General features: G+C 39.7%; 1 protein-coding gene across 1 annotated transcript; it reads right to left on the reverse strand.

The window, feature by feature from the left end:
* slc16a1b (solute carrier family 16 member 1b) lies at window positions 1-27,107 on the reverse strand. Its single transcript, XM_053625347.1, has 5 exons — window positions 26,860-27,107; window positions 11,652-11,944; window positions 3,915-4,058; window positions 2,895-3,689; window positions 1-1,609 (listed from the first exon to the last, which is right to left on the reverse strand). The coding sequence occupies exons 2-5, from the start codon at window positions 11,866-11,868 to the stop codon at window positions 1,329-1,331; spliced, it is 1,437 nt and encodes a 478-aa protein (XP_053481322.1). The 5' UTR covers window positions 11,869-11,944; window positions 26,860-27,107; the 3' UTR covers window positions 1-1,328.
* Between the last annotated feature and the right edge of the window lie 717 nt (window positions 27,108-27,824).

Below are 27,824 nucleotides of genomic sequence, written 5' to 3' on the forward strand. Positions count from 1 at the left end.
ATACTTCCATTTAGGTTTGGAATGAAGAAATACATAGAAGCACGGTATATTGGCCTTGTAACACAAATGCCAGCTAAAAGTTGATATTTATAAATCCGTGCCTCAAGTTTAATATTGTTCAGCCTTTCTTTTTACACTGCAAGTTTACACAAAGCTGAGAAACCGTGGCGCACAACAAGCTTCTTTCATACTCATGGCCTATGTATCCTGAACACTAAAGTATACACAAAGTTATTCACACTGGCATTGGGGAGTACACTGAAATTGAAATGAATTTCCCCCTAGTGAGCTTTACATCCAGTAAAACACCTAACGTGGTATACTGACGTTCAGACTATACTGCACTTCCAAGATTTTTTTTTTTTTAATTGTAGTATTTTAATAGGTTGTATTAGATTTCTAAAAAAAAATAGTAATTAAATAAAAACATTGGGCTCAGTTTAAAAGAGGGCTTGACTAGTAACGCACCTCAAAAGGCACAAGTGGAATAGTACCACCTTCCGGAGACTCATGTTATTTATACTTGTATATTAAACACAGATACAGAAGAACTTTAAATGGGTCATCTTTCTGAAGATCCTAGACACTGCAATGCAGAAATCCATAACAGAGAAATAAAGTCATGCACAATGTGACAAGGTCATTCCTTAATTAAAAAAACAAAACAAAAAAACAAATGAAAAACCCCACAAAAACATTACATTTGGGTGAATTTGTGTGTCAGGCGTGTGCTAAAGTTGTGCTTCTATTTGATGCAGTATCTGATCTCTGGTAATCATTGGAAATCTGTAAAAATAGGAACACAAGTGAGAAAAGACTAACAATATTAAAACCCAAATGAGTGAGAGCATCTGGTTTTGCAGAGTTCCTGCAGTCATAGTCATAGGATATGGTCCAGTATTTTAATTAAATGTCACATACAGCTGACTGTACAGAGAAGTGTCCTGGATACTGTGCTCAGTCTCACAAGAACTAGAAAGCTAACTTGAACTCCAGAGAGAGCCATGAAACATCTGTAGAAGGGGGCGAGGGAGACAAACAAACCAGTAAACTACAAACCAACAAACACTGCGCTGGAGTGTTTGTGTGAACTTTCTTTGGTGGAAAAAGCAGACAGGACAAAGCAGGAGAAATGATCTGGCAGCTGTAATCCAGCATGAGAGACAAGAACTGAAACCAGGCCCTGGACAATAGATAACGTGTGAATGAACACAGACATCAGCGTGTGTGCGTGTGCACGCAATAGGACTAGCTAAACCTTTTTAAAATTCTAAAGTGTAAAATAGCCTGCTGCTCATTTGGACGGTCCCTAATGAAACCCGTGCATGTTACACAGTGTCCTCGTCCAGTTTGGCCACGTCTGCTTTTGTGAGCGGTATAGATACATCGTTCTCAGCTTCCTTCTCTCTCTCTTTCATGGCACTGTCTATGTTAGTCTCTTGTTCCTTGTCTTCGAGCCCTGCTTTCCTCTCCTCCTCTTTCTTCTCTCGGTCCAGCAGATGGTAGTTGATGCCCATCCCGACGAACAGAAACACGCTGGCTACGACTAGGACGATGCCACAGCCAATGTACGTGTATTTGTAGTCATTGTAGCGGTCTTTTAGTTTTCCTGCAAGAGCGACAAAAAAAGCAAACAAACAACAACAAAAAAAAAAAAACAGGATTGTGTTATTTATAGGTATGTGCTGATATCACATAATTGCCTACTATTTTAATCAGTATAAGATAAAGCATAATAAAAGATAAAAAGACATTACTGTTTCAAGTAGGCCACTTTATTTATTACAATAAACATTATGGCATAATAATATGGCTTTTATCACATAATAAACCTATCAAGGAAGTGGTCAAACATGCTGTCTACTTAAGCAGCCTCTTCATAATTCTAACAGAGTTTGTGATTATATTTTAATATAAATATAATCGTGTGTGTGTGAAATAGGACTGGCAGAACTCATTTTACTGTTCAAATACTAACCAAAACATTTATATTTACGGTTTGTGTGTGTAACCCATTATATACACAAATATGCGTGCACACGCGCTTTAAAGCACACATTTAGTTGCTTACCACAAATCTATCAAAAAACATTTCATGTATGAAAATGGCTTCAAATACATGTCATTTATGCCCCATATTATTTTTGACATTTTCTAAATCGTGTTTATTAGAAAATATTTAAATCAATATTAACTATTAGAAATGTTTACTATCTATATTTGTGTGTTTTTCCCCCCACAAATTTTATGCCGATAGATATCCATAAGTGCATCCACTCTATGACCAAAAGTACGCAGACACCTGACCAATCAAAGCCATATGTTCTTATTGAACATCCTATTCCAGCTTTAGTTCCCCTTTGCTGAAATAATAACCTCCACTCTTCTGGGAAGATGTTCCACTAGATTTTGGAGCATGGCTGTGGGGATTTTGTGCTTATTCAGCCTCAAGAGCATTAGACAGGTTGGGCATTGATGATGGATGAGGAGACCTGGTGCACAGTCAGTGTTCCAGTTTATTCCAAAGGTGGTGTACAGTGGGGCTGAGGTCAGGGCAGGCCACTCGAGTTCTTCCACACCAACCTGGGCAAAGCTGGTCTTTATGGACCTCACTTTGTGCAAATGGGCATAGTCATGCTGGAACAGGTTTTGGACTAGGCCTCTAAGTTCCAGGGAAATCATAAGGGTACAATATATAAAGGCGCTCTATACAATGAGCCATAACATATAAATTTATTGTTATTATTATTATTATTATTATTATTATTATTATTATTAGAATGCAGCAACTCCTAAAACAAACTACACTTTCAGCTCGCATTCATTATTTATTCAACTCCAATATACTGTGGTAGACAGCTAAAGTAATAACCCTAAAGACCCTACACACATACCTAGTAAAGGGGGTCCAAGCAGCACTGGTATACACTCCACAATGGTGACGAGGCCCACGGCACTAGAGAACCTCTGCGCCCCCACCAGGTCCATGAGCGTTTCGAAGAGCACAGAGCTGAGCCAGCCGAATGCCACGCCGAAAAACACTGCATAGATAGAGAAGCCCACATAGTCCACGGACATTGGTGCCAACAAGTGACATACACCGTTATACAGCACCGCTGCTGCAAAGAAATACTGAATGCGTGGGCGAACCCAGCGGGTGTTAGCCACCAGGCCCATAGACGGCCGTGCCACCATGTCTGTGAAGGCCAGTATGGACAGCAGGAAGGCTGCCTTGTCTTTGGAGATGTCCATGCTCTTTGCATAGTTGCTGAGGAAGACAAGTGGTGCGAACAGACCGAAAAACATAATCACGTTGCCCAAGAGGTAAAGCAGGAAACCACGATGCATAAACAGAGTCAGGTCGATGAAACTGTTGATGGTCTGCAACACGGTTTTCCTCTCCTGCCTTTTGGTCCCTCCCTCCTGTACGTCAGGTTTGGGCTGCGGTTTTGGTCCAATGGGTCGCATCAATGAGCCGGCCACACAGCAGTTAAGCAGCGCACCGCCCAGAATCAGAAAACTTCCCCTCCAGCCAAACTGATCATACAGCCAGCTGTTCAGAGGTGCCAGCGTAGAAAGGAACACGGGACTGCCCGCCATAGCAATGCCATTAGCAATCGGACGCTTCTTGTAGAAGTATTTCCCGATCATCGTTAATGCGGGATTCAGATTGAATGCCAACCCAAGACCTACAGGAAGAGGAGGACATGCATGTTTACATGAAGCACAAGCAAGCAGTTATCAAGTTGCCAAATAAAGCACTGGTTTAATTAAAAAGCATTTTCAGAATTTGTCATTTCTAAATACTCTTCAGTAAAACAGACTGGCAGCATGTTCTCTATGCCTCACTGTCTTTAACAGTGTACAGACAATATCCGTCACCCTGCATGCAAGAGATCAGCGTCGGTACTCACCTCCTATGACTCCCACACAGAAGTACAGTTCCACCACTGTGCTACAGAAGGATGCGGCGATCAAGCCTGTGCTGGCCAGACAGCCTCCGACGAGGATGACTGGTCGGCTGCCATACTTGTTCACCAGGATGCTGCTGATTGGTCCTGTTTCAAGAAAGAAGAGAAGCCTGGTTAAACACTGAACAAAAAAGCAATGTAGGTCAAATTATTTCCATTTCTCCTGGGACAAAAGAACATCCAAAAGAAATATGCTTTACAATAAAGTGTGCGTGTGTGTGTCCATGCTAGATTTAAGCTTAGACTTGTTGGTGCTTGAACAAACTAAATTTGGGCAACAAACTACAGCTACAAGAATAAGATAATGTTACATATTAAGCAGTATTTTTATGATGTTGCAATTTTTTTTTCATGTTTCAGTATTTTTATGATATTGCTTGGTTCTAGGGCTGCAACTGACGATTATTTTGCTAATGATTAATCTATCAATTATGTCAATTAATCAATTAGTTGGATTAAAAGGCCAATTTTTATTTTCGGTATTAAAATAAAAATTTAACATTACATTTTAAAAACAACTGATTGTCCACAAGCTTTAAAGCGGAAGTAAAATCACTATATGAAAAAGAAAAACAAAAGCACAAACTAAGTGTTAACTGGTAAGAGGTTGAAAGTTCTGCAGTAACACACACATTCACTCATTTAAACACAGTAACATGTTCCTTTATTCTGTAAATGTATGACACTTACTACATTTATATTCAATAGCATGTTATAACCCCATTACAGTTACTGCTCTCTCTCTCAAAAAAATAAATAAATAAATTTTGTTTCTAAATATCGCATCAAATAACACATTTGATTAAAATTAATATTTTAGTCAGTTATCGCACGCTGTTTGATGCGTATGCGTGGACTCGCATTCATTCAGTGAAGTTTAATGGAGGCTCACTTGCTGTCAGGACGAGGCTTTATGTGAAATAGAAACTCATACCAGTGTTTCCACCATTTACAGATAAGGATATAAAAGGTAAAAATGTCATTTCTGTGCTGAAGAAAACATGTCTGGAACACATTAAACAGCACACGCATCTGTCGCAGCATCGGACACGACAAGCCACTTTAATACACTTACGAGTTTGTTTGAGCGCTTAATATAAAACAAACATTCTCATGTGCTGGACGACCTGGATCGTGCACTTTTCCTGCAGCAGCTCACTCTGTAACCTTCGCTGTTTCTCAGATGTGTTTTATTCATAGAAATGTGTTTTTCACCATTGTGAATGACGTCACTGACAAGGTTATGCACAGTGACGTCACAGACCCAACTAATCCATAATGAAAATTGTTTTTATTTTAATTATCGATTAGTTGTTGCAGCCCTATTTGGTTCAAGTGTAAACATTTAGTCGTCATTTATTAACTGGCAGTTTACATTCAAAATAATGCCAAGCTGCTGGCATGTTAGAAGAATAAATGCTATTGCTAATATGCCAAGTCCATAATTAGAGCCTTTTTGAGGCCATTAATAACTCCCTGTTTGACTTCAGAAGAACTGTAGCATCACAGCAGAGCTTCTCAGAGGTTACCTTAGTTCACAACCCCAGCAGTGTAATGACTGCTACCTCTAACTAGGGATCCCTAAAAATACACTGGGGGTGTTTGTATTGGTCTGGCAGGATGACCAGGTCTCTTGGAAAATGTTCATATAAAACTAAGATTTTTCTCCAGCTGTCTCCACTAGATGGCGGTACAGGACAGCTGTAGTGTAATGAACACGCTTTCAAGCTGTTAGTGATGCAAGCGAGTGCAAATGAGTGCAATATGTTCTTCCTGTGCGTGGGCTTGCATTCCTGTAATGCTTCTTTTCCTATTACCCCAAACACAAAAATAACCATTGCGCCACACAAAGAAAAACATTAAATATCTACAGCATTTCCACATTCTTATCAGGTTTATTTCCAGTCAAGTTGAGAGGGAGGCATGTTCTCGATCTGTGTAGCAATGTCTTTGGGCTCAGACAGACCGCTCATTTTACAGTTCCAGCCTGCGAAGCAAACCACTCAGAGGTGCCTTTGTGCTCAAACGGCTCTTAAAACATCCAAAGGGCATAACTGGTCTTAGTTTAGCAAACTAGGACAACCTCTTACCATTAGCCAGTGAGCAAAAAGGAGCTGGGAACACAGCCAATCACAGGCAAGGAAGGTTTGGTAATCCTCCAATAGACCAACAGATCACTAATATATTCCGACAGGCTTCTGGGGCTCTGTATTCTACCGCACAAACGGTCCATTACCAACCAGGACAATGGACGCACAGATCAGTGCAAATACGTACAAATCCCCCCCACCCACACACACACACACTCACTCAACTTTCAGACATTTTGGAAGGCAGTGTATGGTAGTTGAAGACTCTAAACTATAGTCAGTAAACATGAGCAGTCGGTCATTCATTCACATGCACACACAAATCCTGAGTGTCCACCTCATTACAGGCACCATGTTCTAATCCTGCTCTAATATAAGTGTCAAATTAAATGAAATCATACCATCCCATTTGCTAAATTATCAAGGAATTACAGTGAGCGGGACACTTCTAGACTGATGAGGTCGAGCAACCATTACGCCAGAACTCGCTCCTCTAAGCAGTTCAGCATGTAGGAGACACTGGCCTAAAGTTCTACAACAAATACCTTTCATGTTTCGAATAAGCGTGTTGTCTAGTAACCGTTTCTAACAAGCAAGAACAATAACATGTAACTGCTGATGTTTACATGACAAGCAAAGACATTTGTATCATATAATATATGCACAAGCAAAGTGAAATGAAGCCTGGGAGGCCCAAATTAGCCTTGAACTGATTCTGCGTAGTCTCCTGCAGTCTAAACGGAAAAGCACTGTTGGAAAGCGTAGACCATCCTATTATGTTAGGGTTTCAAATGAGCAGATTAGATTTTAGCTGTTTAAATCCTGTGATCGGGTTAGTTTAGAGAAAGATTTACCCAAATACAGAAGTCAAAATCTGATCGGATAACCTTGGGGGGGGGGGGGGGGGGGGTGGGGGGGGGGTCGCAACTCTGGAGCTGCTAGGCTGCCGAAGGATATCCCCGCGGAGATGGTATCTACAACACAAACGTCTGAAGAACTAAAAGGAAATAAATTAAATCAGTGGGTTTCAACAAAAACCATATCATAACCTCTACCAAAACCTGAGGACAGACCTCAGGACACAGGGCTGTTATTCAGACATTTCTCCTCCCTATCAGGTTGGACAGATTCCACACCACTCCATTCTGACGAGCTTGCGTTTTGGCTCAGCTCCAGTCTCCTAATATAAACCACCTGCTTCAGTGCTTCACACACACACACTCTCCTTACTCATGTCCACACATTGTCCTCCATCAAACTGGCTGGATTACTCATGCCTGGTCAGGATGGCGGTCAAACGAATACACCAATACAGCTTTCGGTGGGAGCACTCATTCAAAGCGGAGGTTTAAAGATTTCACGTAACATCAATGTAAACAGGGTACAGTTGGTGAAATGGAAGCAACAGGAAATAAATAAGGAACTATTTCATCTTATGAAAGTACCATTGGTTAACTGAGTCAGTTTGTGGTTTCTTTTTCCTATTAACTCGAACACATTTCAGTGTCCAGCACGCAATTCCTTTGGAGAGAGCCGAGCTCATAACCATCATAGGTGCAGACATCATAGGAAGTTTTCATACTATCCTGCCAACCCGTTCAATAAAACAGGGCATTCATCACAAGCAATGCACTTAACCTGATGGATGCAGTAATGCATATATTGAACTGCTGTATTCACTTCCCAACATGCAAATAGCTCCACTGTGGCTTGGGCATTACCAAGCTACTCATGCGTGTGAAGCAGTGTAGAGGCTACGTGCAGGAACTTGCGTGCGCAAGTTTGTACAACGCTGCCAGTGTGAGTAATCATGTGTGTGTGGGAAGTGATCATCCTGTTCCTCCTCACAGTTCAATTCATGTTGGTCTTTGCAGATTAATTCAGTGACACTAACATGCAGCCTTTTCACAAATGGAGCAATTTAACACAAAACTGCATCCTTTTTCCAACATCAGACTTATTAACCAAGAACCCACGTCACATCCTGGAAGACCAAACGTATTCTTTTATTCCATTATAATTTATCATGGAAATTGTAAACCACTTGAATTCAGTGGTAGAGGTGTGGTCATTTAAATATTAATCTTTACAAATTTAATGATCGGTGACTGAAATATGTGATTAAGAGAATGACCATTTGTGTTTTTCTTTGAGTGACTCAACATGGAGTGTGTATGTGGCAGTAAGCACATGAGGTTCTCAAAAGATGTTGCCGGTGCTATGAAGATACGAGTTACATCCAAGGTCATCCATGCTAAGCAAATCTTGTTTTGTACATCTCTTCCGCTCCTTGCTCCAACGGTAACTTTCCATTCCGTATGTGGCCCTGTTTTATTAACAATGAGAAGTCGTTTTCTATGTACACAAATGTGCAAGTCTGATGTTATAAAAACTCTTGCGATCTGAGCCATGGTGAGATGCACTCTGGTACACTTTTTAAATGAAGGGTGATCTCGCAAGCTTGTGACATTAAGCTTAATAATAAATATCTCGCTTGAGCAATAAGATTTGAGGAAGACTCCACTGAAAAATCTGAATCCACGACAGCAGCAAGGTAGATCACAATTTTGACCTTAACGCAAGGCAACACCAGAACAGGAAACCTGATAGCCAAGTTTTTTGATTAGGCAAATAATACACGATGGATCGTGACATTACTGAAAAATGATCAATAAGGGGATGCTGTGATCAGATACAGAGTAAAGTTACTGATACCTAGGGCTGGGCGATATAGATATTGTGATAAGCTGATTACGTGATGCACTTGTACAAATTATCTTTGGTATGTTGATGTATTTTATTTATTTATAAAATATTTGTAATAATTAAAAAGGTACTGAATGCATGCTGTTGATTTGACAATTTTTTAAAAAACTTGATCTCCTTTATCTTTTTGTAAGCATTAAAAAACAAGTATAGTCAAACTCAGTTTAACTTTTTTGGTGTTTATTTTACTACCGTTTTGCAGACTGTTTGTTAGCTAAATGATATATTGTTCTATGCACTGTGTATCGTAGAAATGTCTTGAAGTATTGTGATGATATTTTTGTTTCCTCACCCAGCCCTACTGCTACCACTCAAGTTTATTTTCCTAGGACATGAGAGCTTGACACAAACTGGCTTAATCCTCTTCCAATTCAGAAGTTTTACATTTCAACCTTATTTTCAACTGCTTAATGTTGTGGAATGTATGAGAGACAAGCAAGTTCTTGTAATCACTTATGTTATAGCTGCTATAAAACAATTAACACACACACACACACACACACACACACACACACAAAAAAACCCTCCACAAAATGCAAAGTGCTCTGTCCTGAAGACTTCCAGTGATTGACAATTAAAATGTGCCGACACCTGAGACGCCACCATATCAACGATTACACATTTTTCATTGCAGTTACTATAGAAAAAAAAAAAAAAAAAAAAATGAACTAGTGTTAGAAAGTTGCTGTTACAGAAAGTAAAAATCAACCCATTCTGACCAATCAGATTTGAGACTCGGTGGTGCAACTGAATGACACACCTCCCCCCCAACTTCACAAACAGTATGAACTGGCCTTTACATGTTAAAATAAACAACCAAGAAAATATTATCCCAAATAAGTTTAGCTAAAAGCCAGAGAAGCGTTAAACATGCTGGGAGAGTCGAGTATGACTGATGAATTCATTGTTCTCTGTGACTGTAGTGCAACGCTCTTCACATCTGAAGATATTATAGGCACTGTGATTGAATCAACTTGAATCCAGCAGACCTCCGACACACACCTCTAGACTGAGTCATGAACACCACAGTGTGTTTGAGAAACAGGCTCATACTCATACTGGAAATCAGGATCATGATCTCAGTATCTGTACACTTGGCTTACTCAAATGCTTTCCCTGTTCCTCACAGGAACCTGGCACCAACACAAAGACCAGATTTTTCACAGGAAGTCCTCGTTACCAGGACAACAGTCATGACACCTGTGTGCCTCCACTCAAAACACACCAGCACTTCCCTTACACCAGAACAATGAGACTGCTGTAGTTTTGGAGAACAGCCATGTCTTCATTTGTCTCAAATTTAGCATTATATAAGATATGCTGCAAGTTATACAAGTGCATCTCAAAATTTGAATATTGTGGAAGTTAACGTTTTTCCATAATTTAATTAAAAAAGTGGAACAGTCATATTCTAGATTCATTACACAAAGTGAAATATTCCAAGCCTTTTTTTGTTTTAATCTTGATTACGGCTTACAGCTCATGGAAATTAAAAATCCAGGATCTCAAAATATTAGAATAAAGAATTTATAATACAGAAATGTCGACCTTCTGAAAAGTATGTTAATTTATGCTGAGGTGTTCTGGAAGCCCAGGTTGCTTTGATAGCGGCCTTCGGCTCGTCTGTATTGTTAGGTCTGGTCTCTCATAGATTCTCTATGTGGTTCAGGTCAGGCGAGTTGGCTGGTCAATCAAGCGCAGTAATACCATGGTCAGCAAACCAGTTGCTAGTAATTTTGGCACTGTGGGCAGGTGCCAAGTCCTGCTGGAAAATGAAATCAGCATCTCCATAAAGCTTGTCAGCAGATGGAAACATGAAGTGCTCTAAAATCTCCTGGTGGTTGCTGCATTAACTCTCGACTTGAGAAAACACAGTGGACCAACACCAGCAGATGACATGGCACCCCAAATAATCACTGACTGTGGAAATTTCTCACTGGACTTCAAGCAGCTTGGATTCTGTGCCTCTCCACTCTTCCTCCAGACTCTGGGACCTTGATTTCTCTTCCGCATGATTGTGGTTGTGTGTACTGAACCAGGCAGAGATTAAAGGCTCAGGAAACTTTTGGAAGTGTTTTGAGTTAATTAGCTGGTTAGAGAGCTCTTCTCAGATTGACATTTCTGTATTATAAATTCTTTATTCTAATATTTTGAAATATAGTGTTAACCACAATTAGACAGATAAAATAAAATAAAAAATAAAATCATAAAAAAGCAAACAAGTCACCATTTTATGACATGAGCCCTTGCAACTGTCAAAGGAAGTGTAAGCTTCTACTCCATCTTCAATGTAGGTCATAACAAACAGGTCGGTCAAAATCGGCTGTTCCTTATAAACCAGAAATCACACACTACCTAATTTGAAAATGACTCATGATTCACAGTGCCAGCTAGAGGCAGAACCTTAGTTCATTCTAAGGCATTTTCCTACTAAGATTTTCCTCATCACAGTCACCTTTGCCTGCTCATTCGGTTTAGACACTGATGTAGAGCTGTAGAGAGGTTTGGACACCTCTCGCTCATGATCATACAATCTCTCTCATGACCATACAATCTCTCTCATGACCATACAATCAGTTAGCTGATGTTTACATCACCTCAAATATTACATGGTTTAAATAGGATATAGATTAATCTAAATGTGCTGGAATTGATCAAATAAGGGATTCAAAAACTTGTTTTGATCTCCGGTCACGTAATACATGATATTCTCAGTAGCACTTCAGAACAAGACAGCAGTTGACTGCTTGCTTACTTTACTTCAGGGTAGTAGAAAGCCCGAGGAGAAAGTGACAGAGCAACCAAGCTACCAAGACCCACTAACCTCCTGCGTACATGACTGCCAACATGATGGAGGAGATCAACGAGACCTCGCTGCTGGTGGCGTTGAAGATCACCTCGATCTCTTTGAAAAACACTGTGATTGATTTGGGGAAGGCGTAGGAGAAGCCGATGCTGATGAACGCTCCGACCACTACGGCCCAACCCCAACCACCTTCTGGAGGGGTGTACCCCACCGGCCCGCCCGTCGCTGGAGGCATTGCGACACGTCCGCTTGCTCACAACAATCAGGTGCGGGAAAAACAGACAGGTGAACGGCACACACACACGGTCAGCCTGTGAGAGAGAAGAGTAAGAGAAATCGTTAGAGACCATTTCCACATCCATCGCAAACAACTAACCATAGACTATTTTTTGCTCTACAGCAAAACCTGACCTGATTTATTATATACGTTTATTTGATGGTGAGACTAGGATTGGACAGGCAAGCAGACTCCCATGCTAGATTCTCATTTGGTTGTAGCGTTATTTTAGCGCAAGATATTGGCTAGCTATTTGATGGCTACAACCTTTGGCAGAAGCCTCATTCCACTGGACGGTACAAACCCAAGCACCTGTGCTGATTTGGGTTGCCCTTTTTACCCAGGTACTATGCAAGCCTTGAGCTAAAAATAGAGCACTGACTGATCAAACAGTCACACAGAAGTCCTGATCAATGCCAAATTCTTATGCATTTCAGTGGCCAGCAACTTTAAACAATTTTAACTGTTTTAAAGCAAGTTGCATCCACAATATTTTCTTTTCGCTATTTAGCTTGATCGTACATTTTTTTCCCCCTGTGATCCAAGTAAAATCCGCCATATTCAAGTTAGGTCAACTCCTAACGCACCTTATTCACTTTGCTTGAACCTTACATGGAATATACCATAAAATTTATTTAAGTTTCCATATTTGGTTGGCCCACCTCCTTAATTTGAGAGGAACTTTGTAAAATATTTAAAAAAAAAAATTTAGTAATAAAGTTTAATATGAGCAGCATCCAGATAATGGAAATCTCAAAAAGTGACATTTTATATTGTAAACAAGGTGTACCTAGATCACGACAGGTGCATTTCCTGACTGTTTAACCACTCAGCACAGCATACTCAGCACATACTGTAACTCTTTAACCAGCGCTGACAGCTCATTAACTCCTACGGTCCTCGTTTGCATTGCACTGCACTGAATTGTGAGCATGAACGCTGTAAAGTGGTCTGGCCTGTCTACTGCGACACCAGGAATCATTACCTTGTTAATCATGTGATTACAACATTACCTTTAAACAGCATGTTGGCTCATCCTGTACTCAACATTCAGACGTCATTAGACACACATGCATACACAGACAAACCCAGACCAAGTCTCTCACCATAAAACACTTGCAGCTCCTCTGATTTGATGTGAATACAGTCAGTATGGGACTTGTGACTGGAGAGATGCCAGAGGACATTACAGGGGGCAGTAAGCATATCGCTGCTCATTGAGCTTCAACGACCCAATTCACACAATGTATACCGATCACTCTAAATCGAGCTTTCGACATTCTCAGCGTCTCTGGGCCTGAACAGTGAAGCAATAGAGGTCATGGTTGAGCCTTTAGAGAAGGTCCATACGTTATACATACACGGAGAGAAAATAGGTCTCTGGTGCTTTATAAAACATGTCTGAGGATTCTCAACCAAGCTCTTAGCTCCCAGGATGCATCTCTCCTCAGCAGAAGCATGTGAATCAGCTGGTAAAAGTAAAAGCTCCCATTTGGTTTAGGCACGGATGTCGGGGGTGTCTGGCTTTTAAATCAAGCTTAAGTAATCCAGCTAGTGACTATTTTCCCCTGACAGATACAAGGTGAGGTGACTGCATGTTGTGCCAGAAGGAGAGTTATAAGAGTTTATTACCCTTGGCTGTGTCAGTGTTTCCACATACCTGCGTGTTCCTGATTCGGAAAAGGTCATTCATGCATGCTAATTATTCAGGCTAATGAGGGGAGGGAAAAAAAAAAACGAAACAACAACATTTTACAGTCAGCCAGAGGCATGTAATTCAGATTCGTGGGACTCGGAATGAGCAGTGTGCTATAGTTACAACATCAAGGTGCGTCACACCACCATGAAGCACATTATGTTTAAAAACACACACCAAATTAAAAGTTTCTGTTTTGCAGAAGTAAGGAGTAGGGCTTTTTCTTCTTTCTGATTATTGAACCTACTTGTCCGTTAAGCAACTATAATTAAAAAATGTCTGGACATAAAATCCTATCCAAGGGGCATGGGATACTGATTTTCCCCCATCTTTGAACACTAAGGATATGATACCAAAGCCAATTAGGTTTATTTATAATAATATATATTATATAAAATGTTGCAGATAGTTTAAACTACTATCTTACTATAGTGCAGAATTCTCTAGGATTACCTACATGCCGAAACGGTCAGTCATGCTTTTAAGCCTCCACTAACATGTGCATTTGTATGTACAATAGTACACATGACTTTTGACCTCCCCACTATAATAATCTCTTATTTAGCCATCATCAAACTGCACAAACATTCTCTGGCAGATCCTGTATGAATGTTTTATGAATGTTTTGCTGTCTTTTGGAACGCACATTTCAGGACTCCACAATGCACAAGCATGGCTTTTACAAAAATGAGCGCCAATAAAAAAGATGACCAAGTGAGTGCAGCTTGTATGAGAAAAGCAGAATTTCAAAAAGGCCTTTAACTCTGCTAATCTACTTCATTTGAGAGCTATTTGGGGGAAAATAAAAATCGATCATGCTGAGATTTAAGAGTTCCCCAGGGCACTTTCAGGATGGTCAACTTTATTTCATTTAAGACGTAGCAAGCTATGCCTAGTAGAGTAAATTTGGTGAACATTTATGACCATTTTTCGCTATTAATTAGCAGTTGACTGGTTGATCGGCAATGATAACTGGTTGCTAAAACTATCAGGTATCGGCAAAAATCCACACCAATAATTCTTCCTGGTTGCGTACGTTGATGAAGTGGCTGAGAAGAGTCCACCCTCATTATACTGTACAAGAGTGGCCTCTAGAGGTGAAATAAAAGCTACCACAGAAATTTTGTTATGTTTAGTGTTTTTTGATGTCTCTATTTTTATTTGTAATTTTTGTCACTTTTTGGTTCAGTTTGGATGTATAGTGCCCTCCACCAATATTGGAACCCTTGGTAAATACAAGCAAAGAAGGCTGTGAATTCATATGTGCCAATATTAGTGGAGAGCACTGTATTACTTATTTACTTCAATAGTTAATATATCATTAATAATTATTTCATTTTAAAAAGTACAGTACATTCATCATGCAGTCAGTACTGTATTTTTGTAATAATTTTTTTTTTTTTTTACTTCAGTGTAGTTAGGATAACTAGATCAGCCAATCATCATCATTCCCTGAATGGGCCTCAGAGAACAAAGCCACTTTCTTACAGAAAAGCTGGCTCAGCTATTCCATGGCTTCTGGTTACATGCATCCCATTTGTGCTGATCTGGACCAGTGGAGATTTCGCAAAAATCCAAAACAAGGCTGGAAGTCTCAGGAGATCTAGTAAAAGGATTCCTTCTTTCAGCTCCCCATGGTGCTCCCTAAAGACTTCCATGTGTTGAGACCACACCAAAGAATGTACTCAGCCGGTCAGTGGGATGCACCATTTCTCAAAACACAGCAAGCCAGAGTGGGTGTAGGTGTCTAGTACCATGTAAATAAATCTAATGACCTCTCTCCCAGGCCTCATCTCCAACTGACACATCAGAGAAGCGTTCCTCCCAACACTTAAATCTGAGCTCCACTGCAACATCGTGACCAGTTCTTCAACACATTCTTAAGTCCTGCTGGGCAGAGGTCCAGGTTTCATTTACCATGAGGCGAGTCTGGGCTCAAACATGTGGCTTAGGGTTGAGAAGGTTTCAATGACTCATGCAACGATAGGGTGGTTTAACGCGTGTTCAATTAGGACCAGTTTTAAAAAAGAAAGAAAGAAAAAAAATCCCAGGCAGATGAGTTTAGTTTTAAGAATATACATCTTGAAAGTATGGACTGTGTATAAAGTGTAAACCTCTATCGGTAGCCAAGTCCAACAGCATTGGACTTGACCTGCTATAAAGAAAGAATTAGGGTTGTGTGCTGTGCTACTGCCAAGTTTCTCTCAGCGTAGCCAATAAACATCACTAAATTAAAATGTAAGTGCACCAAGCCCAACTAAAGGGCAAAATTTGAATGTCTTTTTTCTAGAGATGCAACAACTAATCGATTATGAAAATCGTTGTCAACGAATCTCTATCGATTAGATCGTCTGCGCACGGCACGGGGAGATTTACTCATTACGTTACTTCGGTTCTGAAAACACAGAGTAAATACTAAACTTGGGTCCCAAATGACACTTACACTGTGGACGGAGTACTTAACCATCTAGCGTGTGAATTTTAGAAAGGTAATATCATCTCAAATATAACATTAGTGGGTTTTTACTAACCAGAAGCATAATCCACTAACTAGTCAACGGCACTTGACGTCACACGCACGTAATGCGACACCGCCAGCTTTAGCCTCAGACTCACCGGCACTGACTTTCTTCAGAAGTCAAAACATTATGATCAAAAGTAAAATAATATGTCTAAAGGCAGTGAGTAACAGAAACCACAAGGTGATGGAGCAGTTATTTGGCGTTTTTGGGGGACTCTCGAGGAGGAGCAGTGGAGAGTATAATTTAGAGTTTAGTCTATGATTATACTTGATTATTGTTTTTTTGTTGTTGTTGGTTTTTTTTTTTTTTTTTTTTAAATTGTGTGTATTTTTATTTATTTTTTTGGATATGTTAGTTTATATTCTATTGACCACAGGGGTGTTCGTGGGGGGGGACCCTATATTTATATATTTTTATATATATATATATATATATATATATATATATATATATATATATATATATATATACACACACACATACATACACACACACACACACACTTATGAATTTTTTTATGGATTCACAAAAAGCACAGAATTAAACTACAGTCCAAAATTAATAATATATGTTCTTGTGTGTGTGTTGGGTTCTTTTCTGTTTTGGACAAACAGTTGTGTACAGTTTTAGTCTGAATTTATATTTGTAACACTCAGTTTGTGGATTTTATTTTACATAAACAAACAAACAAAAAGAAAGGCACTGAAAGTTTATCCCATCCCATCCGATTAATCAAAAAATAAAAAATAATAATAGTAAAAAAATAAATAATAATAATCGGCCAACTAATCGATTATGGAAATAATCGTTAGATGCAGCCCTAGTTTTTTTTACATATTCAATTTTGTAAACATGCCAGTTCAAATTCATTTTGATAGGCTGAGTGTTACAGCTGAACTAGGCTTGCATGGTCTTGTTCAATATTGATAATTTTAAACTCTGAGCTGAATCACACACAAGCTACCAGCTTCTGGCCACACACTGAAACAAGCTAACACAATTGCATTAATTAAATAACTATCAAATGAATCACAAATCTAGTACGATTTCCTGACTAATTTAGTACCCCCTTAAACTAATCTGTGAAAACAGAAATCCCCACTCATGGAGAACACTGAGGCAGCACTAAAAAGAAACCAAATAGATAATAATATAAAGAAATTGTGTGCATCACATTTATTATTTAGCCTCTCTTACTGTTTGTCAGCCCATCCAGTATATACCACATTTCTGCAGTACTATAGCTCTCTCCTCTGGCTTGGGTTGCACCTCACAGGTCAGTATCTCAGTTGGCACCCCAACATACAAGGCACGCTTGATTCACTTCCTGCAGTTGGTTCAAATCGCTTTTGAACTCCAGATCAAGACCACCTCACTCAGACACTTTTGGACCAGTTGTTCTTCAAGCGTTTAAATAGATTGTTATTTATTAAGGAACCTTTTTCCTTTTAAAGAAACAGAACATGCCTGAAAGTTCTATAATGGAAACTTCCAGGACTATTTCCCCCAATATGATTTATTAGGTATAATATGGAGAAAATTCTCATTCTCAGTATCCTGCTCCTCGGCTCCAGAGACATGACTGGGAGTGTGTGTGTGTCAGCGAAGGGTCAGCAATGACGTGATTCGGTCTTAAATCTGCCGAGTACAGAACAGACGGGGTCCTCTCATGTTACTCACACCTAGACCCCTACCAGAGGGCACGTCCAAATTAACACCATGGGGCAACAGTTACAACCAAATCTCAACTACTCTATTTCAATGTTTATGCAAGATGCACACAGCTAGATCTTTCATTTGACACCATTTAGTTTTACAAACTAAAACTAACGTTAGCCCGATATTATATTAAATGTGGATTGCAATCGCCATAAATTATGAAAAGTTGACTCATTTCGCAAATTTCCACAACTGGAAAATTATTTCAAAAATATCTAACGTCATCAAGGGTTACCACGTTATCGGATTACGATATTAACAGTGTTTCCGAGGTCCAGTTCAGGATGCTGTATTTCTAATGACACTGCATTAGAGTGAAAAAGTGGAAGCTAGAAAGAAATGACCGACGTTGCAACATCACAAGAGAGGGAGAAAATGATGCACTGTCACCTTTTAGATCACACCCTTTTAAAACAAACATTCAATAAGGTACAGGGGTTTTCAATAGAATTCCTGCAATGATATTGGATAATGTTTGTTAACAGAAATAGCCATAAATGATCCATAGCTCTGCGAGCTGATTGGGCAATGTTCAGGAAAAGAAACCCCACCTTGGGTGAGGTGGAGCATTTGTAAAACATGCGTGTTGTACCAACTAACCAGATGTGAAAACATGTGCAACACTACAGTCGCAGAAACAGGAAGTCCGCACTTCCTGTTACGGTGATCAGTCTTTTTACATTAGTAATAACGCTTCCATCATAGATACAGTGTGAGCGAATTAAGAGACATGAGAAGCACCCAGACTGTCCATCAAGCAAAGGGCAACTTGAGAAAGGAGGCTAAAAATGTACTTCCTACTTAGGTTCATACGAGGTCATACACAACATCTGCCTTTACTCCTGTAATTCAGTCAAAGAATAAGGCACAGTTTATTTAATAATAGTAAAACTAGAATAAAAATAAATAAATAAACAAAAAGGCGTGGCTAAAGATTAAAAAAAAAGAAAAAAAAAAATGTATTTAAGCCCTTCAACAGCCTCATTTGAGTCGATTACATTCGCAGTGATGCACCTTACTCCATTACAGGAGTTTCTACATACATCATTTCCTGCAGCAGTTCCTCAGAACATCACAGACAACCGACACAGCCAGTATACCAGACCAGTCTCCTTCACGAGTCAATCCTTCAAAAAACACATGACATGACTAATGGCCCCACAGCTGGACATGTCAGTTCCTGACACACCGCACTTTGCCATGTGAGCAGAGCGCAAACAAGGCAACACTGCACCTGCAATGTTATGCAACCCGTCATGTTAGATTTACATCTAAGCATAAGAAGCAGCACAGTCCAATTACACGGCTTCTCGATTTTGACTGTCTATGTGTACGAAATAACCTGAAACCAACTTGACCAATACTTGAGTAATCTGATGGGAAAACTAGAGGTCGTATTCACGCGTATAGCAGTTCCTCCGGGATTTTGTAAATCACAGAAATGAACAAAAAAAAAAAATAAAGCAAACTACACAATATTCGGAGGAGCCTGAGGCACATCATGTGACATCACAACACATTGTCAAAAGCCTCTTCAATTCACGCATGCAAACACGAGTACAGCTAAAAAGGTCTCATTTACCAAACAAAACACCACTGCAAAACAATTTCGTGCAATTGCAATTTTTCCAATTCAAGTAGGTTTCTTACTTTTGTGTATTTGTCTCTCTAAAAATCACAAAAAAAAACAAAACAACAACAACAACAAAAAAAACTTAACAACAGACATTGTCCCAAAGCAGCTTCACAGAAATATATAAATTCAGGACATAGATTTTAAATGTATGATTTCATCCCTGTACAAGCTGGTGTAGACTGGCACAGCTGATTTACATTTAGTGACACCCACAAAACCTCAAAAGATACAAACAAAATGACTAAATGGTGAAAGAGCACCCCCTAACCATGTCCTGCGCCAAATCTTCCAGTAATGCAGCTAAGCCAATGCAGTGTGTCTGTAACTCTTTTCACACACTAACTCGACCCAATTCATCAGTTTGAAGCTCATCAAGCAGGGTCTACACTTGCGGGTGTTCTTAAACAAATTTACACAAACTCTCGATTGGACACGGACATTTTTACAAACGGAGCCCACCTGACTTAAACCTCAATACCAAGCTTTAAGTAAAAGCTTTTGCAAACAATCTATGAATACATTTTTTTTTAAAAGTGAGACCCAAAAATTTTATTTCTTTTAGGAACAATTCGAGTAGTATAGCTATTAACCAAATAACATTCGTCACCTGGGTGGTAGCACTGCTATTATTCAAAATTGAAAAAAAATTTCAAAAGTAATGAAGTTACATCAACAAAGTAGAAGTGATGCTAATAGCCATAATGTTTTCTTAACACACACACACACACACACACACACACAATATGGTTTTTAATCAATCATTTAACAGACCTCTTGTGAGTTGGCAATCAAAAGTGACTCGAGATTCCTGCCTTTTAACAAGTCAGTTTAAAAGTAAATATTTATTTGGGAGCTTTGTGTACATAATACTGTTCTTTCTTGAGCTGCTGCTCAGCGTCTCGGATGTACACTCTGCACAAATGTGAAGAAAAAACAAAACAAAACAACAACGAATGAATCAATCTGATTCATTTTGTAATACTATTTAAAAGATATTATGGCATATAGCGTACATGATCAACTGAATGACCTGTTTAACTGATTAAATGATCAGATTGTTATTGTACATGTGCACTAATGGTCTGAAAAATTAAGAGCTTGTTTGGAAACTATTCTTATTCTTTAATGGCACACTATACTGAATTATATTCAAACAATGTTCAGGAAGTTTGAGAGAGAGATTTAACGCAAGGTCATAGATTGTTCTCTTAACATGGACAATGAGCATTAGCAGGCCAAAAATGGTATGGCACTCAGGAGGCCATCCCAACCTCCCTCTCCCTTTCACACACATACAAACAAAGCCACCCCTATTCACATTTGAATTTCTTTTCTTATCCACCTCGAATACAAAACGTCTCTCCTCACCTCCCTCCTCCCTTATTGCCCCTTCATGCTTTCCTCCTTCCGTCGCTTCCCATCACGCTAACGGCCTCTTTCCCTTCACCCCATCTCTATTTCACCCTCTCCCCAACACCCATGCAGCTACAAATGTCCCAAGCTCTGTAGACTGTTATTCGTAGTTACTCACATGTAACTAGTTACTCACAAGTGTGTGACCTGAATTCACAGAATACTGACATCAAAAATAGACCACCCTGACCTCCAGCTCTTTCATTACACATCGTTGATATAGCCAAGATCACTACCTCTAAAGTGACCTCTTATGATCTGCAGCTTATGACCTCTGGCACACACAGTGCTAACAATAGACTAAACTTTCCATTCACCTGACATCAGCCACACTGTCACGGCACAACATGGTGTTCTGCCATGGCAGTGGTTACAACACAATAGTCTGCTTCTTTCAGGTGGATACAAACAGAAATGGTCTGAGGAGTGTATTCATATTAAAGCAATTCACGGGCACAAATCGAGAAAATCAACAAACTAAAGCAGAGATAAATGAAACAATCTGAACAATGCTTTCCTATAAGTACTTCTGAGAAATACAGCACTAGCTAATTCATTCAGAAGTCCATCCCACTATAGAGGGGTGCTGAAGAGCAACAGACATATGTAGCACTGCTGCTCTGCTGAAAAGTCAAAAAACTACTTCAGTGCACTTCTCTAAGCGGGCTTTCAAACTAGTAGTTTAGTTTGAAACAGAGCACAGTTTGCATGAAAAATTAATAAAGTGAAAGCTCTCATGCGGACTGGAAAGAGCACGGTGGTACAGAACCCGAGACTACCTGAAGGAGGTGGTCCGAGTTTGGCTGCATTGCAACGGTGCCGCGATTCGTCAGCGTGAACACAACTCGTACTCGGGTCCGCACTTGCTCAGGAAGTAAAAGTAACCGGCGCATGGGTTTTAGCCAATGACGACGGCATTAGTTTCCTGCCATGCATAATAACACTGAAGTAATTTAAAAATAATAATAATAATAATAATAATAATAAAAAAAAAAGTATATATATATTTTCTTTAAAATGGTGAGTCAAGTTGTGTTCTCCATGCGCGTTTGTGATGATGCAAGATGAACGTGAGCACACCAGGGCTCGATACAATCCAGCGAGACTAAATCCAGACCAACGCTGCAGGGGGCACCGGAAACAATCACACTGATTCAGACCTCAGCAAACATGCCCAGTGTGAAAACCACCTAAATGGTCATTACTGATGGAAACTAGGCTTGACAACAATATTGGGATTCGCGAATCGACTCAATCTACTGTAATGGCTATTAAATTTCAAAATGACCATTTTAAAGGGTCACCATCACAGAAATCCGAAATAGATTCACGAATGTAAGCCTACTTGCGTTTCAGGAGGGTAGCTCCACCCAGTTACACTGAAGACTCATTGCAGGATTATTGGAGAGAAAATTATTTACAGCATATTAAAATTTAAAATCAAAAAGTGAAAAAGGAAAAAAAAATGCATCTAGAGAGTCCACTGATTGTCACTGAAACACTGAATAGGCAACAACTATTTAAATGGTTTAATTTTGCTTGTATTTTCTCATTTGTAAGTCACGTTGGATAAAAGCGTCTGCTAAATGAATAAATGTAAATGTAATTTGCATTTAATGTTAGAAATAAATATAAGCATGAAAATAATGTCTTTATACCTGCAAGTATTCATAGCCTATAGCTCTTTTGACAGTCAGATTTGTTAATTCTGTTCTGCACGCAGAAGGGGGCGGATAGCACTTCCCTCAGTGTGTGACGCAGCATGAACAGCCAATCAAAAAGATGCACTTGGTTGGCTTCATGCATCTCAGAGGAAGCAAGTGAAACCTTCGCTCTCCCCAGTTGCTAGCTGTCGTATACAAGAGACCTAACTGATGGGTTGGAATTTGCAGTGATGATCAGTTTCGGTGTAAAACAGTCCATTTGTGTTTCCCATATAATAATAATAATAATAATAATAATAACAATAACAACAATAATAATAACAACAACAACAACCACCTTAGATTTATGTAGCACTTTTCTATATAGGGGAAATCTCAAGGACCTCATCCACCTGGATGATGCGACGGCAGCCATAGTTCGCCAGAACACCCACCACACACCAGCTATTGGTGAGGAGGAGTGTGATTTAGCCAAACCAGGGATCGAGACTATTAGGGGACCATGATGGATAAGGGCCAATGGAGGAATTTCACCAGGACACGGGTGTTATACCCTTATTCTTTACGAGATGGGTCCTGGGATTTTTAACATCTTGTCTGAAAGACGGTGCTGTTTTTACAGTATAGTGTCCCCGTCACTATACTGGGGCATTAGGACCCACACAGACCACATGGTGAGCACCCCCTGCTGGCCTCCTTAATACCACTTCCTGCAGCAACCTTAGTTTCCCCAGGTCTCCCATCCAGGTTCTGGCCAGGCTCAATCCTGCTTTAGCTTCAGCGGGAAACCAGGCGAGAGCTGCAGGGTGATTTGGCTCTGGCCATATATGCATCTCAAACACAACCCCACACCCAATATATGGAAGGTAAGTCAAAATCAGCTAGCTTACTAACTTTTGCTAACCATAGCTGTATCCCAAATGACATTCTATACACTATGCACTCTACCATGTAGCGTATGAATTTTAGAAGGGTAGTATCGTCTCAAATGGAACAGTAAATTTTTTTAACTAACTGGAAATATATGACGTTTCCCAGTTGATGGCACATGATGTCTCACACGTAATGTTGACACCGCTAGTGTTAGCAGAATACCAGTGTCCGTTTCTGGCTTCCCCTCTTCCGCTACGCAAGCAAAGCTACGACCCTTCAGTGCATGAAGTGTCCAACATACCACGTTCGTTTTTTCCATTTGAATCAGTACACATATTCTTGTTGGAGTTTTCGGTCTGAACACACTACTCACACTATACGACAAAACGGTGTAGAATAGTACATGAGTGCACGATTTGGGATGCAGCTACCGCACTGCTTCCTGATGTAATAGATTTCTCAGATGACCAATAACATAACTAGCTACCCAACATGGCTATGAAGCAGCATGACAGGAAGACCTGCTACATTACTTCTTGTTGAAGATGTGTTATAGGTAGTGAAGTGCATTAGGGCAGTTGATCATCAGTACAAAAGAAAAGTAATCTTCTTAATGAACCACAGACACAGTAACATTGATGCAGTCTCCTAGTTGGTGCCCAAAATGTCAGTGAGTATACAGCATAACAACAGGTAGGATACAAGGAAGGAAGGGGGGGAAAGTGCATATGAAGACTGGATTGGAAAACTCTGCACTATCCTTTATTTGCTTAACCCTTCGAACACCAATTGGAGAAACACATGAACTTTGTCCGAGTGGCATAGAGAAAAGGTGTTGGCCCTGCTGTGCATTGCGAGGTTAATAACAACTGGATTAGCTTTAAGGGCAGCTTCCTGATCTAAAAAGTATAACAAGCCGTATTCACTACACTCCATAAATGATCAGTTAATTATGAGAAAAACCCTTTTATGAGGTGCCAGATTTTACACTAGACCAGTTCAGCAGGCATAGCGATAATGCCCAATACTTCCTTATGAATCTCCACCCAATGATGTGACATTTTATAGTTGTGGGCATAACTACACTCAGGCACAATACAAGTTCAAGCTTTGGGAAGACATCAAATAAGTAAAAAGATGACTGAACTGAGTTCCACTGACTTTTTCCAGCTCCCCCCCCAACCAAAAAAAAGAAAAAGAAGAAACTTGCTTCAAGAGTCTTGGGAAATAGCACCAACTCGAGATTTCATCACGCCAATTGTCTCATGTTCACTAGGTTTTAGGTTTGAATGTTTAACTTCTTGACCATCTTTCTTGTGTGTGTATTTTTCGATCCAATTGTGATGTCAGCAACGGTGAGTAGCAACAAATCACATGCTGAACTACTGACATTTACAACAGCATGATGATGGTGATGCATTAATATTTAAAAATCCATTTGTATGCTTCAGATGTAATACCATTTACATTAAAGATTGAAATAGAGCATGTATGTCTCATTCCATCTTAAAATTTGAGGCCATTATTTAACATGTTCAAATTCTTTCTTCAATTGAAACTGATTGACAGGAACATAGAATAATAGCTTAGACTATCAAAAAAGTTAAACATAGTTGAGGGACTATTCAATTCAACAAAAAAAAGAACAATAATAATAATAATAATAATAATAATAATAATAATAATAATAATAACAACTTGCCACAGCCATACTTATGGTGTCATTTATTCGGGTTCTGAGACCTGCTATGTAGTGAGTATGGGTAATGAATAAAAGGCCATTGGGATTTCAGGACGCATTACACAGCATTCACATTGAAAACATAAAATCCACATGAATTGACTTTTTAACTCATTCGGATGGAAAAGGATGCAGGATGTGAAACAATGGAGTCATTTCTGTTAGCGGTTAAGTTCACATCCACCACCTATACATTTGCATCATATTGAGTTCAACTAATAAACTTTACTCCTACCAACCCAACAATCGTGTAGGAAAACAAGTGCAGGGCTGGATCACGTCTTTCTGCAAGATGCAACATGGAGGAACTGCTGATTATTACGATTGCACTCTTCTGTCCGTCACCAACATAACGTCTTATCACTCAGAAATAAACTAACTAGTTGGCCAACGTTAGCCATTCCATGAAGCACCACTTTAACTCCAGAAACACATCACACCAGGCCTACAGATAAGCGAAGTCTGAGAGGCGAAATTTAGGCGTGACCGCTCATTTAGCATTTACATTACTAATGGGTTTATCTTGTCCCTGACCCCCTGCAGCTGGATCAAGAAACGTCTCCAAAACCCTGCTCGCCATTTCCTGTATCATGCGGACTGGGACTATACCTGGATGGGGTCGAGAGATGTGCTAGAGAAAACCAAAAATATAAAACACAAACTAATTTAAAGTTGATGACTTAAAGCACTGTGAGGTGTGTGAGACAGCCAGTGTTTCATGTTCGACTTATTTTTTAAATTGTTAGTGCAGTCTCCTTATAATGAGATTACCTAAAATGGTGGAAGTGGTAGCTCAGTGGTTAAGGTTTTGGGTAAGTGAATTGGAAGGTTGTGAGTTCAAGTCCCAGAATGGCCATATGGAACAAGCCCCTCAATGTTATTGAGACCCTCAGGGGTTATGAGGCAAGCTTCATCTCAATTAGAAGTCACTTTGTGTTTAAAAAGTCAGCTAAATGAGTAAATACAATGGAGGCTCATTCTTGAGCTGAAGGGAATGAGAAGGAAATGTAATGCCTATAGCATTAACCTCAAACACTTACTGAAGAGAAATAAATACGGGCTACATGACGAATTAGGACACATTCACACACCAAGTTCACCTTGTAAGGGCAAAGTTAGAGCAAGGTTCTACCGCTAAGCTAGAAGAGACGGCGAGGGAGGATATAAACTGTAACTTATTTTACTTCTTTGAAAGTTCGTTACCACGAAGGTCATGAACACCACAGTGCTGCACAAACACACAAGCCGGTTTTGAGCACGCGAGCCACTCGTGCACCCACGAGAAGAGGCTCCCGGGAGAATTTAAATGATCTCATATCTGTTTAACGGCGTTAACATCCACTCAGTTCCGCAAGCACAAGAAATTAGCCACGTTGCTAAATTAGCTAGCTACCAACAATACATCTGACCCCGTATGATAGCTAATTAGGACATGCGTACTGCGGCGTCTAACGGGAGACACATAAGGGGTATATTTCGTCACTGGTTAAATAAATGTGCCCAGATACACAGCTAGAGGTTAAATATAATGGGGAATTAAGAGGAAAAACCTCGACCCATTCATAGAAGTAGTGCCGCCTGTACAAAGAAGCCGCGAATGATGCTGAGAGCTAACGCTAACTAAACTGGTCGGCTAGATAGCTAATTAAAAAGCAGGCTGTTTCTCAGTGATAAATCTCACTCACCTGTTTGTTGAGTCACTATTGCCTGTAACGGTTCATCTGAGCCCCGACAGACCGCGCGCGCTCGCCTCCGGGTGGACGTGTACATAGGTATGCAGGAGCCAAGCGCTTTCACACTGGAGGATTGGCCTGTGCGCATGCGCACTACTCGCGCCACTTTATTCGAGTGTCCAATTACAATAGCCGGCCTTTTTGAAGTTCTACAATTTAACTTTGAATGAATCTGACTTTTAAACGACTTTTATGGGTTCACCGAGAGCAACGGATTTACCCAACCCTGGTCTTGCGTCACTGACAGAAGTCAGGATTGGGTAATACTGATTTAAAGCCCATTTCCTTGAAAAGCTTTCCCCTGGGATCTGTTCGTGCTTTTACTTTTTAACTGTTGTTTTTTTTAAGACCTCTGTGACTAGTAGCTAGAACAAGTGCAAGACTCAGTGTACAGAACTTTTCTTTCCAAGTTTCTACTTTCCTTTTTTACAAACTTTGTGTACACTAAGAAACATTGGATTATTATTATTTATTATTTTTTTTTAACCCTGCAGCTGGTTAAATATAGGACAGAACACATTTGGGGTTAAATTAGCCCAGCAAGTTGGATCGTTAATTTGAACCCAACAAATGGGTTGTTTTTCATCCCAAAGTATAGCTTCATTTTTACAAAAACGCTGGGTTAATTTTTATTTCATAAATGGGTCAGTATTTTCAGGGTTATTTTTACCCTTTGAAAATGTCAAATATACCACATATAAACAAATATGTCAGCATGGTATCTCCTTTATTTTTTACACACGAAGGTGTTCAGAAATGTATTGCCAGAGCTGATAAAGTGGTGTTTATATTTAGACATTGGAGTAAATGACTCAAATAAATCATATATTTAAGACAAAAACGTCAGATTTTGTTCAAAGGAGAAACATCCAAAACATCCAAAAAAACTGAGTAACCAACTTATGATCCAGTGGGAA

The sequence above is a fragment of the Ictalurus furcatus genome, chromosome 5 (genome assembly GCF_023375685.1).
Source record: "Ictalurus furcatus strain D&B chromosome 5, Billie_1.0, whole genome shotgun sequence".
NCBI lineage: Eukaryota > Metazoa > Chordata > Actinopteri > Siluriformes > Ictaluridae > Ictalurus > Ictalurus furcatus.